This window comes from Netta rufina (genome assembly GCF_964035555.1).
Source record: "Netta rufina genome assembly, chromosome: 22".
NCBI classification, from domain to species: Eukaryota; Metazoa; Chordata; class Aves; order Anseriformes; family Anatidae; genus Netta; species Netta rufina.
In genome coordinates, this window is record NC_140146.1 from 9201320 (window position 1) to 9215372 (window position 14053).

At 37.6% G+C, this 14053-nt stretch overlaps 1 protein-coding gene across 1 annotated transcript in view; it reads left to right on the plus strand.

The window, feature by feature from the left end:
* The window catches only part of CFAP74 (cilia and flagella associated protein 74), a gene marked incomplete at both ends in the record, with an annotated part of 41003 nt that overhangs the window by 25515 nt on the left and 1435 nt on the right, over positions 1–14053 (plus strand). The window contains 15 exons of the mRNA XM_084300247.1: positions 1406–1493; positions 2093–2266; positions 3591–3724; positions 4335–4611; positions 5097–5204; positions 5869–6023; positions 7320–7454; positions 7891–8000; positions 8375–8430; positions 8786–8905; positions 9235–9387; positions 10246–10375; positions 10793–10947; positions 11988–12126; positions 13396–13523. Coding sequence (XP_084156373.1) covers positions 1406–1493; positions 2093–2266; positions 3591–3724; positions 4335–4611; positions 5097–5204; positions 5869–6023; positions 7320–7454; positions 7891–8000; positions 8375–8430; positions 8786–8905; positions 9235–9387; positions 10246–10375; positions 10793–10947; positions 11988–12126; positions 13396–13523 — 2062 coding nt within the window. The remainder of the gene's footprint in view (positions 1–1405; positions 1494–2092; positions 2267–3590; positions 3725–4334; positions 4612–5096; positions 5205–5868; positions 6024–7319; positions 7455–7890; positions 8001–8374; positions 8431–8785; positions 8906–9234; positions 9388–10245; positions 10376–10792; positions 10948–11987; positions 12127–13395; positions 13524–14053) is intronic.

The window sequence follows — 14053 nt, forward strand, 5'->3', positions numbered from 1 at the left end:
TTTTCTTTAATTGCTTTAAAGCATGAAGATGCCATTTTCAGTGAGCTATCTGAAGGATTTCAGTACCTCTTCCCTAAGGCGTAGCAGCTAATTTAGAACCCATTGCTGTGTATGTACAGTTACAATTATATTTTTCCCTCTGGAATATTTCATTACACGTGAATTTCTTCTGCTATTCTGATGTCCTGTGACAAAAGGAAGCTGATACTTTATTCCTACTTTATATTTAATTCCGTTTTTTTATTTTCACACAAGTTAGCAATCCATTTGAGGATTACCTTCTAAAGTCACATTTCAGACTTGCAAAACAAAAGCCAGCAAGATCTCAGATCAGCATGATGATTGTGAGTGGGTGGTGCTATTTATTCCTTAACATTTCTTTAATAATATATTAAAAAACCTGCACACAATTCCAATAGTAGTAGTAGGAATATTATCTCTGTGGAGACCTAAAAACAGGAAGCAATTCACTCTGATTCTGTAAGACACCAGAAATAGACCAGCAGAGCTAAAAATGCTGGAGCTTTTGTATTGTCCTGGCTTGAAGCTCTGAAATTGAGCTTATGATAGCAAGATGCTTCAGCAAAAGAGAACTCGCATATTTCTTATAAATGACTAATCTGGTATATAATCAGACCCTATTAGTCTCCAAGTTTGTTTCACTTTATTTATGTCGCGGTGCTTTGTGATCCAACCGGTACTGCCTCAATTGGCTGGTAATTAACTAACGTTAGTGTCAGAAGGAAACAATTGCCTAGGTCGGGTTGGTTATGTGCTGTGACTGCAGCAAAGATGCAGAAGGCTAATGCTCTGCTTGTGAAGTAAGCTTTAATTTTTTCAGAATTTTAAATGACTGTTTGGATTATGTTTTTAGAAGAGCATAAATGGGTGCAGTCTTTTGTGACTTGCAGTGACTCCCTTAAAATCCTGTGCTTCCAAAATTCCATCTTTTAAAAAAAATTACACCATTGATATATAACTTCATCGCTAGATACCCTTGTAATCCATGCACACCTGCTCAGAGCAGATTGTCTGGATGTATGCCATTCTATAGGAAATCTGTGACAAGTCCATAATATTTCTGATATGACTGTGTTTCTTTTCTTTTTTTGGGGGGAAGACAGAAGATAGAACTTCATAGGTCACTTTAAGGTCTTGATCGGAATTTTCTTTTACCATTTTCCCTAATACTTGTTTGTGTAGGGCATACAAACTTTTAGCTAGTCTTGACATTATTGAAGCATCAGAGTTGGTACTTAACCAGAAGAAGAAAACTTGTAGACCTTAAGTAACAAAGTTTTTTTTCAGTTGGTTCAGAAATGCACCCATCAAGAGTTTATTATTCCCCTTAGCTAGAAAATAGTCCAAATACTTTTGAGATGTTTTTTTTGTTTGTTTACTTCAGGCACTCTCTTCCTCAAGATGCAGGGAGCTATTTTAATGAAGAGACGAGTGTTCTGGAAGTTCCAGTGACAATTCTGATTGCAGATAAGGTTAGGAATTTCATTTCTTATGCCGGTTATTCAACTAACAATAGATGTAAATCTGTTATTGTAGTTAATGTTCACTTAATGATACCTAATCTTACTTTACTAATTGAAGTCCTATGATGATAGTAAAAGGTGCTTGCAATGATAATACAGATCTGATGATATTTTTTTCTTGTCAGCATGTTTAGAATACAGAAAGCTTAATCTTTTCTAGCTAGCAATCATTTATTCCCTAGTACTTTCTTCTGTAACGGAGAACTCTCAGATACCACAGCACAATTTCTTTATTCCTTTCTGTACTGCAGATGTAGCATATTCTTTGAGTTTGTTTCCTGGAGATGCAGGTGTGATTCCATCCTAACATACAGAATTTCAGTATGAACTACTACCGCATGGTGGTTATTTTTGTTTGTTTGTTTTTGCAAATTGATTATTTTTGAAGAACAATGAGGCTGAAGTTCAAGATAGATATGTTACATTTGTAACTGTCAAGGAATATAGTAGAACAGCTTTTTTGTAGTACCTTTTTCAATGATGTTTCAATTAAATCCTGTTCTCGCAATGCTACAGATATTTATTCATTGCTCTTCCATTTGTCTCAGACTAAACAAGTCAATTTTACTGTCCATGCAATTGTTACTACTTCTGAATTGGAAATTAGTCCAGCAGAAATCGATTTTGGATACTGCACAATCTATGAAGCTGTGCAGACAAATGTCACACTAACAAACAAGTCCATCTTGCCACAGGAGTTTGGATTTGTGGGACTTCCAGAGGTAGGCGGTTATCCCAAACACACCTCTTCTTGTATTAAAATATAGTTAATTATTATGAAATGTTTCAGTGAAAGTGTAAATAAATCAAGACTGGTTCTGATAAACTAGTGGAAATATTTCTGCTAGTGGTGCTGGGGAAACATGCAGATAAGTTCTGTTACTGATATATGGAAATTTGGCTTTGATATACCATAAACATTTTCCAAGCAGTATAAATTTCTTCAACAAGACTTTACTAGCCTTACTTACATAAGATTAATAATTTTATCCTGTTAGAATGCCCTTTTCTTCCACCAAGAAATTTACTAATAGAGTATCTGGTGTCTTTTTTGCACAGTTTATGTCCAAATGTCTAAACTCTTTGCCCTCAAAGCAGAATGGCTGTGTCCAAACTGCTTATTAGGAATCATCCCATGAACCATGCTTAAGCATTTCCCAAGTGACTGTAAGTTGATGAGAAAGCTAAATTAACCACAGGAGCTGCTAGTTTCCTGAGGGCTTGGTCTACTGGATTATTATTATTATTATTATTATCATCATTATCATTATTAGAAAAAAATAAGAGTTGTTCAAGCTTCATAATGGCATGACAACCACAGTACAAAATAGTTTGATATGCTGGAATTAGAGCTAGAAGGAGCCTGACATTTAATTATGCGTTCTCCCTTTCTCTGCTATTTTAGGGATTAAAATCAAGTAGTTAAGTGAATGAAGTTTGAATCTTTGAAAAGCTTTAAAAAGTAAAGCATTAAAGCTTTATTTTGAAGGATGTGTTTTCATGATTAAACTGTAATGGTAAGACATTCCTGAATCATTACCACCTAATATAAACACAGAACAATGTACATTTGTAGATATTATACTGGTACTTGTCACCATGGTATCTGCACATCATACAAGCATCAGCTCTTCAAAGATACAGGGGAGCAGTTGAGATCTTTATCATATTTCGTTCAGTTCTCTATGAATAGTAAGTAAACACCATTAGAGAAAGGTGATTACCATAGACAGTAGGAAGCCAGCGAAGAGATTCTAGTGAAGTATGAGTTAATAGATTTAAATTTCAGCCTTTCAAGTTACTCTGAGATTAGAAATTGGCAAATAATAGTCACTAACTCCCATGAAAGCTTCTCACTAGTAGAGTTCTGTTTTCCTGACATTTGTACATTTAATAACAAAGTTTTCTTATCTTGACTATATTTTCTTGTTAGTCTTATTTTATTAGTACGTTTAATTTAATCAAATTAATTCAATTTAATATTATAATGTTATTTGATAATTTATTATTCTAATAACAGTAATTTCATATTTTGCCATTTTGAAGTTTGTTGAAATTCAACCAAATGACGGCTTCGGTGTTCTTCTTCCCCTTGAAAGCCTGACACTGGAAGTAATCTTTAAAGCCAACAAGGCAAAAGAGTATGGCTTTGAGCTGACCTGCAAGTCAGAGAGTAATAGGTATGTGAAGAAACTGGTCAAGTAATAGGTAATGTAGAAGCCTAAATCACGCTTAATTTCTACTGTTAAGATAAGTCTGTCCAGAAGTGAAATCTCTGCCTGCTAAGAAAAGGTAAGGCTAAGATAAAGCTATGAGGCAGGTGCAAATTCTTCAGTTGGTAAGAGTTGCTCATTTTAATGTTATTTTTTATCTGTTAATTTTATTCTTCATTTGTCTTCTGCAAGCTTGCCCCGAGCTTTCTAAACCTGCAATGTTCTGCTTGCTTTGTTTCAGCAGAACTCCCAACGAATTTTGTTTGAAATTACTTGTGTGTATGTGTGAGAGAGAGGGAAAATGCTTCATACATAAAGCTCATGCTACTAAAATAATGATGACAAAAACTTAATGATTTGACCGGGTGTATTTCTAGAAGTTCATAGAGGAAGAATTCAAGTAAGGACTAGCCAATTGAGTATTAAAAATAGTATTATTGTTCATCTTTAGGCAAAATTCCCATTGCAGGCTTGAGAAATTCAGCTTAAATAGGGACTACAGGATCAGTTCCCTATTTTCTGGGCTGATGAAGAGACTATTTTATGCTGAGACAATTTATCATGTGTTTATTTTTAGACGATTCAAGCTGTCATGCAGAGCAGTTGGAGTCCACCCACCTCTTGAATTGTCTCATTCCTTAGTTCAGTTTGCTGCAACAGCTCTAAATGATGTGTCTACAGCAACACTGTATGTGATGAATTCCCATGTGAGTGTCAACCACTTTACTCATGCTGTCCCAAGAATTGGCAGTGGGGAAATTGCCCATGTTGGACCCACTTCGTTTGAATTCTATGTGCCAGAAGACTGTCCTGTGACAGTCACGCCTTCTGTTGGAACTGTATTGCCTGGGAAGGTAAATTCACTTTAAATGTCAAGTGTTCAAACAAGTCTTTTGATCATTCACATCTCTACAAGTTCTGTCACTTGTATATGAAGCTGAAAACAGAAATTATTATTAGCATAGCTGGAAGACTTTGTATTGCTTGAAATAATTTTAAATTGGACTTGAGTGGTTAACCATCAAATGTAGTTAATGATCGATGCGAGCTGTCACTCTGAATGTTCTTTCCCCAGTATTATCATGATTTATTTGAAGAAATTTCAGATATCAAAAAATACTGGTCATGTAAAACAAGCCCACTGTAACGTAGTGGACTTGCGGAAAAAAAAAAGAAAAAAAAAGCTGTAAGTGAACGTTGTCTTTAGGTTCATTTAACTGGGGAAAAAAATACTAATTTTTGCTGTCACATATATGCTCCTATTGAGCTTTGTAGGTATAATACATGTGTGAGGGATGAATTCTGCCTATCATTCTTGTGCATGCTCTCACACTCCCAGAAAAGCTTGATTCAAGTGTCCTTCAGACCAACATTGTCAGATCAGCTAATCAGAGAAGAGGCAGCTCGGAGGCTTGGCAGAGCAGCTGCAACAGGGGCAGAAATACAAGTAAGGAATGCTAAGAACTAGCACGTGCTCTTGGTCTATTACTTCCAGATATTTCTCTAGATGTATTTTTATCATTAAACTATTTGCATATTAAATGAAGCCCAAACTTATCATTGATGTAAGACCTGTCTATACAAGAGTGTGTGTGTGCTACTGCTCTTACTGCTTGGTGAACAGACCACACGTCAATTTTATTTCATTATAACATTTTCAAAAGCATTTGCAGAGGATTTTTTTTTTTTAAATGTTAAGTGCAAGTATTCCTCTAAAAATAAAAAAAAATTTACTCCACTTCTTACAGATTGATTGCATACATGGACTTCATATGTAATGCTGTGGGTCAGTTAATTTATGTGAGTGCCTATGGTTTTATTTATGTGGTTAAATAGGTAAAATTCCAGTGAGCTGTACAGTATTTTTACTTTTCTGCTCCAATAGGGGAACTCTTTTTCAAGATGGGGTAAAATAGGTCCATTTTAACGTAACATTATAGAGCTGTTTGTGATAACTACTGTGTCTATGGCTTGTTACTGTTATCCATACACCGTACCGTGTTGCCTCTTTAGTTCTGTATCCTTGGGCCATGGACTGAGTATTTGTAAACAGATGTCCATTGCGTTATCCGTGATCAGTCTCAGTGTATAATTTTAGTGTATATTTGCAGAAAAAGAAGAAAGATGAAAAGAGAGGGGGAAAGAAATTAAACGTTCCCATTACCAGACAGCATTCTTCCAGACAGTTTCTAAGGGACGGAAGCAGCAAATACCCGAGTTCTTCAAGTAGTTCTGAGCAACCAGAATCCAAAGAGATAAAGCCTGAGTAAGTCAGCAAAAGCATCTTCTACTAATTAGACAACATTCTTTTTATGAATGCTTAATAAATCTACTAAAACCTATAGGTAGACAAGAAACCAAACTGTAGTGAAGAAATAACTTCAGCTATATTGCAAAGGCTGTTTCCAAAATTAGTACTGCTTATAAGCCATGCAGCTGTAACCTCTCATGTAAGGCAACGAATCCCTTTGTATGCATCAGAGAAACTGAAGACTTCAAAGAATATATCAGAAAGCATGAGCATGGCTGCACTGGTAAATTTGGCTGAACCAACAGGAGTATTATTTTAAGGAGCAACTAGAGAGCTGAACTTCATTACCAAAAGAAACTACGACACAATATACCTTTTCTGAATAAGTGGAACAGGGCTGAATAAATTCAGCCCAGATGGAAACTATCTGATGGTCTGTATCCGTGGGTATGGGTTAGTTTGTTTTTTTTGAGAGCTTAAATAGTCCATCATACTAGTCGTGGCCGTCTTCAATCTTAGAAATCTTACAATGCCACAGTATGTATGTTTTTGAATAGTCATTTTTTAATATGTGTCTCTCACTGAGAATTGACATTGACGCGTGCTTGCTAGCAATTTGGATACTTGGATACAAAATCTGCTATTTGAGGTCCCTTGTTTAGCATATAATTCAACTTTTTAGAACCACATTTCTGCTCGCCAAATCCTGAGGAATTTATAAATAAATGTTTGGAAGTAAATACGTGCTTAGACACGTTGTGCTGCACCAGGTGTTAGATTTTTCACTAAAATTCCAGGTCCATTGTGAACCATTGATTAGAATTTTTATATACTTTCAGTACAGGTCATAAAAATACAATTTATATTTGAAAGCTTCCATTTAAAAGTATTGGTAGGCATGCTGTGTTAGAGAAATGTGATGCATGTGTGCATGTAATTGAAACGATGTGCAAGTACTGAAAGGCACGGCAGTACTTACATATTCAACATAAGGGAATTGTATTGAGGATTTTGGAGCCTTTAGTAGGGCATCTATAATGTGGGTTGATAATTTTATTTTTGACCAGAAAACCAAACCATTTAGTAGGGTGAATCCATTGCTGTGCATCAAGACAGTCATTTTGTATCACTGCTCTGTTGCATTTTGAATGTAAGACAAAGTAAACACAAATAGCTCAGTATAGGAGTTTTGATTTTTTTTATACTTGCTAAGCATAAACTCATACTCACTTGCTATGTAAAGCATGAAGTATAAAATTTACATGTATACTCACTTGCAAAGATGATTTATATTATTCCTGCATTTTCTAGTTCAGAAGCTTATATGGAAGCCCAGGCTTTCCTGATGAGGAATTTCAGAGGGAGGCTTGAAAAATACATCATACCATGCTTTGTTGCAAGTGGAGATATTGATGAAAAGAAAGACTCAGAAAGTCTCACCTGCAGGTATTCTAAACACAAATGACTTGAAACAATATTTGGAACAATGCACAGTATTTGCAATTTATGATACTTCAGAAATTTCATAGGGAAGTGGTAGTGATGTTAATTTATTCATCTGAGGAGAAAAATTGTTTTCTTGTCTTAATTATTTCAGTAGTCAGTGGTAGAAAGGTATGCTTACGCCCCACTAGTAGGATAAGAATCTAAGACGTGATTATCAAAGCAGCTTGAAAAACAATTGTATGAAAAATGTAATAGCTAGATGTAGTCCATCTTTCTGCATAGGCAATACACGAAAAAAGCAGCCACTAAGAATTGTTTTCTTTTGTAATAGCATTTTAATGAAACCCTGTCATGTGAACAGAATAGGAACAGATTTCTGACAATAGCTTTTTTTCTGTGTGATGTATGAGCAAATATTCTTTTACTGTCTCCTCAGCCCCTATAACACCTTGTATTTGGAGTTGCACTGTCCAGCTGTAGCACCATCTGTTGTGGTCACTTCAGATAATGGAAAAAACACAGTAAATTTTGGTGATGTTGCAGTAGGTATGAAATTTGAATTCAAGCTTTGAGTTTTTTCTGTCTGATCTTAATTTATTCAAGGTTGTGCATTTTATTTTTACATTCAGTGGATTTTTTAAAAGTCAGTATAGAAATTAGCCCTGTAAAAGGTGTTCAGGAGGAAAATTAGGAGTCTATCTGGACAGCTGGAGCATGTAAAAAGCTGACCTAATCCTGAAACATAGAATCAGGAGCTCAATAATTGACTGTCCAAATTTGAAAAAGTTTGATGAGTTCTACTGTATATTAGCCATAGAAACAGAACAAATGTTTGGTGCAAATAGGAGCAGGAGTTAAAAGAAGTGGTAGTGTAGAGTGAGCTTCATCGTGTTTTTGAATTTTGTTTTCATTCCTACCAGGCCACACAATGATTAAGCAAGTTACAATACAAAATATCTCCCCAGAAAAGCTGGAAGTATCCTTATTTGGAATATGTGAGTTAATCTGCCATTCAGTTACAGTTTAATTTGAGTCTTCATCTGTAGGAACTGTTTGACACTAAAGTAAGGAGGAGGTAGCAGATTTCAGACTTAATTATTATCTTTCAGAGTGAGACAGGAGGTGACGTGAAGCTTATTTTCCTGAGGATATATAACCAATATATTCTTCTTCTCTCTTAGTTACTGATCTCTGGAAGTGCTTATGAATGGTTGATTTACAATTTTTTTGGTCTGAACAATACTTAGAATCTCTTTTTTTGTTTGTTTGTTTTGTTTTATTTTATTTCCAGTTTCTGTATTAACTTTTTTCCTTGAGTTGCACTGTTCTAGCTAGGATTCTCAGTTCTGAATCCCAGTGGTCCCTTCCTGTTGGTCAGACCAGTTAGAATACTTGAGCCAGGTGAAAATAAAGCCCTCATCATCTCTTTCTCTCCAAATGAGAATAAATTGGTGAGTAAGAGATACAGCAGTAATGGGGAAAAGAGAGACAAAGAGGGAAATAAGGGGCGGTGTAAGAAACACGTATTAAATACTGGGATGTGTCTGTAGAAAAACTTTGGTGCCTGTGCCTAGTGCCTCTCAGCATTTACATTGCTGTCCGTGCACTGTGTCCAGGAGTTTTGCAGTAATGGCCCACGGGAGCTGGGGGAGTAGGGGCAGAGTGGGGAGTGGCCGGAGGGGAGGGTGATTTGGAGCCGGTGCTGCTTTTGTGGGCGGGTGCGGGGTGGGGTGGGGGGGTTCATTAAGCAAATGAGCTAGCGCCAGCTTCTTCTTGGCAGTTTTTTGAAGCGCTAGACATCCGGACAGCACAAAAGAACTTAACCCTAAGTATCACGGGGTGTGGGGTGATGCCATCAATTGTTTGCTCTGTGGAGGAAGTACTGGATATGGGATATGTCCTTGCCAGAGAGAAGACAACTTTCACGTTTGAGGTAAAGCCCTCTATGCTGATCCAGAAGGCACGTCAGCAGTTGTTGTAGGTTGGAAGAGGAGCTCTGTAGTTTCCAGTCTGGCAGAACGTGAGGCTGAATAGCAAGCTGTAGACAAAAGAACAGCTTTAAAAGCAGCACGTCTGGCAGAGTAATCTGAGGCTGAGACAGTTTTGGGCTAAAGGTAACGTGCTGTGCAGGGAGGATCTTGTTTGCTAGAACTGTGCTGCCTGCAGGATTCTGCCTGTGCAAATAACAGGGATGCAGAACCTTCTATACAAGAAGAGAAAGGGTCTGTGTGATCTCTCTCATAGATCTAGCTGATATGTAGACATCTGTGAAGCCAGAAACAGCTTTGCTTTCAGCAGTGTTAGAAATATTTGCCCTCTTTCTTTATTCTGTCCATTACTCCCCTCACAGTTAAGGTTGCTCTGTGTCCACAGGGACAGAGATACATTGACAGATACATTGGTGAAATGCAAAATTGTCCTACAAAGAGCACATGGAGGTCTGCCATGGTACAGTGTAGGGAACAGTTTAACTGATCACTCGTTCATATATTGCAGATTTCCACAAATTCAGAAACAGGACAAGATTTAGGCAGAAATTTTCTCCTCTAAGTACATCAATAATCAAAATACATTACTTGCTGCAAGACTTAAAAGGAGGCTGGTCCCTATTGCTGAGGGGTAGGAGCAGATGTTGCACGTGGATGGCAGTAACGCATGCTGTGTGTGGCATCTGGGTACGCAACTGTGGAGTAATGCAGCAAACTAAATTCATCCAGTTTACAAAGTATGGATCCTACAGGCCTGAAAATCTTCTTAATGAAAGTGCTGTCGTGTAAATTCGTGTTATCAGATACAGAACACTTCTACACTGACCCTGCAATACTCCATCCAACTGGATTCACTTTCTCCAACAAGGAACAAAGATCAGCAGAGACTTCCATCCTTTCTTACGTCCTCTTTGCAAAGAACAGAGATTGTTGGTAATTTTTTTTTATTTTTATTTTTTATTTTTTTTTAACAAAAAAGGACTCATGAAATATCTAGTAGCAGCAATACTTTGTCCTGGTAGATCTATTCAAGGTTATGCAGCCTGAGCAGATATCCACAAGTAAGGAGACACAAGCGTTTGAATCTGAATATGCCCCTACTGCCTTTTATATAGTATTTATATTAAAGAGTATATTTGGGGATATCCATCTCTGTAAAAATATGCTGGAGAGTATAGGGAAAGGCTGGTGATGCCTCTTCAGCTTCATTAGAGATGAATGCATTAAACTAAAAAATAAATAAATCTAAATGAAATTTAGACAAAACAAAAATGAAATGAGTTTAAAAAAAAATGAAGAAGTAAAACAGAACTGTTCTTCTGTACTCATATCATTATTTCTGTTTACCAGGAACAGAGAACTATAGTGGTTTAAGCGTGTTCAGCATCTTTCCGACACAAGGAGAAATTGCTGCTGGGAAGAGCCAGGATTTTGTTGTTACTTTCAGTCCTGATCATGAAAGCCTGTACTATTTGGACTGTCTCAAGGTTGTGCTCTTTGGCAAGGTGGGGCAATCAAGATACCTGATAATGAAATGGAACTCTAAATATGACCTACAGTTATTTTTAGCAGCATGGGTCTTAGTAGGAGTTTCACATAATTATATCCAGTGGACGGGATTTGTAGGCAGAAATATTATCTATATTAAATTGATGGGGGTAGGAAGTGAGAGTTTTGGGGCTCACTGGCTTTTTTCAGGCTTTAAATTCTCAGTTCCTAATTCATACCAATTGTGACTTGGGATTCAGTCCTGTCTTCTACCCAGCTGTCCACACTGTGTACACGGGAGGTGATGGGAGCCAGCTTGCTGCTGCACTGCTGAGCACAGTTCCAACCGGGTTCTCTGCAAGCAACATTTAATTGTAGCGGAGAGTGGAAATAAGACTGCAGAGTGCAAACTGGCAGGTGCGCTGAGTACCAGGAAGCTGCTTCTGCAGTCACTCAGCGTGAGGGAGGAGGTTTCCATCTGTAGAGCAGCAGTTGAGCTTAGACAGAGCCCAAATCAGGATACACAGGCTGGCAGCATTGCAGGTAGCTTTGTGCCATGTTCCAAAAGAGATGGCCCAAAAGTTAATGAAGAGTGCCAACTAATGACTGTAAGCAGGCACTGCGAACAGTAGAAACTGGTAGTGAACAAGTAAGTACTGCTGCTCTCCTTGCAAGTTTTGTATCGCCAGGTTATCTTTGGATCTGCAAGTAAGAATGAAAACCAGAGTAAGATGAATAAAAACTGTCCTAAATTCACAAACTTGAAGCTCTCTTTGGCAACAGATAAATTTTGCCCATTTTAGTAGCTTTAGTATAGTTTGTCCAGTCTCTTCCTTTGGCACACTGCCCAAGAATGAAAGGCTGTAGAAAAGAAAATTCCTTAGTGACACCCAAAAGACAAAGGTAAGATGCAGGATCCTTGTGATAGTGTGGGGCACCTCTTGGCGTTAATATAGGCAGATGTAATTTTTAAGAAGCTGAAGCTGTTGTATCAGTATTGCAGTTACACTTCTACTTAAGCTGTAACCTGCATCTAAAGCGTTCTTGTCCTGTATAGAAAATAGCCCATGTAATCCAGCTAAAGGGTGCAGCAAGAGAACATCCAATGTTTGTGGAAGGTGGAATTCCACTTGATGTGCCCATCGAGTCCTTGGCTGTAATGTTACCTGTGTCATCGCAGGAAGCACTCAAGGAAGGTAATGTGCTGCCACGTTATTACAAAATAAAGATAACCTTTCAGTATCCAGAATGAATAAGCATTATGGTGTAGCCTATATTCGTAACACACACACACACACAAAAAAAAAAAAAAGAAACCTTCCCTTAAGAAAGGCTTTTATCTGAATTCTAACGCAATGGTGTCTTAATATAATCTATCTGTGTACCTTACCTTGCAAAAAGCTATTGTAATTATTACTAAGACAACAGAGAATTAGGGTGTACTTGCTTTCTGCTACTTCTCCTACTTGCATTAAATATTTATAAAATTATTTCCCATCTAATAAAAAAGCCTGGACTCTCCTGACTGTACTGTTAAGAAGTTGACATGCTTTCAGGGGTATGAATTTATCCTCCCTTAATTTCCTTGGACAGGATTTCTGTTCAGAGATGGTATGTAAGCACCTTCTAGCTCCTGAGCTATAAATAAACACAAGCACTTACCATACACAAGTAGGACTATAGTACACACAATGTATATGCCATGGGGCTAGAAAACAAACATGAATTAGAAGTGATGGTGGTGTAGTTTAACCCTGGCAGACAGCTCAGCACCATGCAGCTACTTGCTTGCTCTCCCCCCAGTGGGATGGGGAACAGAATCAGAAAGGTAAAAGTGTGAGAATTTGGGCTGACATAAGGACAGTTTAGTAGGCAGAGCCAAAGCTGCATACACAAGCAAAGCAAAATAAGGAATTAATTCATTATTTCCTGTCAACAGGCTGGTGTTCAGCCACTTCCAGGAAAGCAGGGCTCATTGTGCCCAACAGCTGTTTGGGAAGTCAAATGCCATCATTCCACAAGTGCCCCAGCTTGTCCTGCTAAGCAGGGCACCTCGTGGTGGGGACATCCCCTTGGGCAGCCTGCACCCGCTGTCCTGGCCCCCAGCTTCATCGCTGGCAGGCAGCAGAAGTAGAAAAGGCTTTGATTCTGCAAAAGCACTGCTCTGCAACAACTCAACAGTAGTGTGTTATTGCCACTATTTTCATCAAAATCCAAAACACAGCATGATACGTGCTACTGTGAAGAGAATTTACTCCATCTCAGCCAAAAGCAGGACAAATAGAAAACTTGGTTTTGCTTGATTCTTCACTAACTCTGTAAGAGGGATCTCCTTATCTATGCCAACTCATGAATGTGCCACATCACTTTGTTTTGAGCCATCTTGGCATAATTTATTTCTGCTCTAAACTGATAATCCTTCAGTTTTGACGGTCTCAAAATCTACCTGATTCATATCTGTTTAGAGCTACAAGAACCAGTGAAATCCATTCTCCTGGTACTGGAGCACATCGAGGGAGAGAATTCTCTGGTGCCAGCAAAGACAGAACTGAGAGTTGGAGCTATACGGACAGCTCAGTTTGCAACTAAGAAGGTGAAGAAAATAAGAAATTTATGTCAGATGCTGCAAAAATACTGATAGAGTACAAATGGTTACTAGTTCCTTCTGTCAAAAATTTGCTCTTTAAATTAAAAATACAATTCTCAGGGTCTTTAACAAACTTTACATTATAAAAGAATCAGCATATGAAAGCAAAAGGTGTTTTTTTTTGTTTGGTTGGTTTTGTTTGGTTGGTTTTGTTAGGTTGGTTGTTTTTGTTTGTTTGTTTTCAGGGTTTAATGAGAGGAATTAGCATTATGGTATTAAAAGTAAACAGAATTCAATTACCAGTTTCCTTCCCTGATACTAAAATACAGAAATTTGAGCACAGAACTGAATGGCAGTTCTGATCCTCTCATTTTTTATACCATATTTTATGACAACGTGTGACAGCAAACAGGATGGATGTTTGCAACTTCAAATGGCAGAAGTAGTTTGGCAAACAAGGGTCATATATAGCATCTGTGCGATGTAAACTTTAAGAAACAGTGACTGTGTGTGAAGATGTTGAACTGGCTGTAACG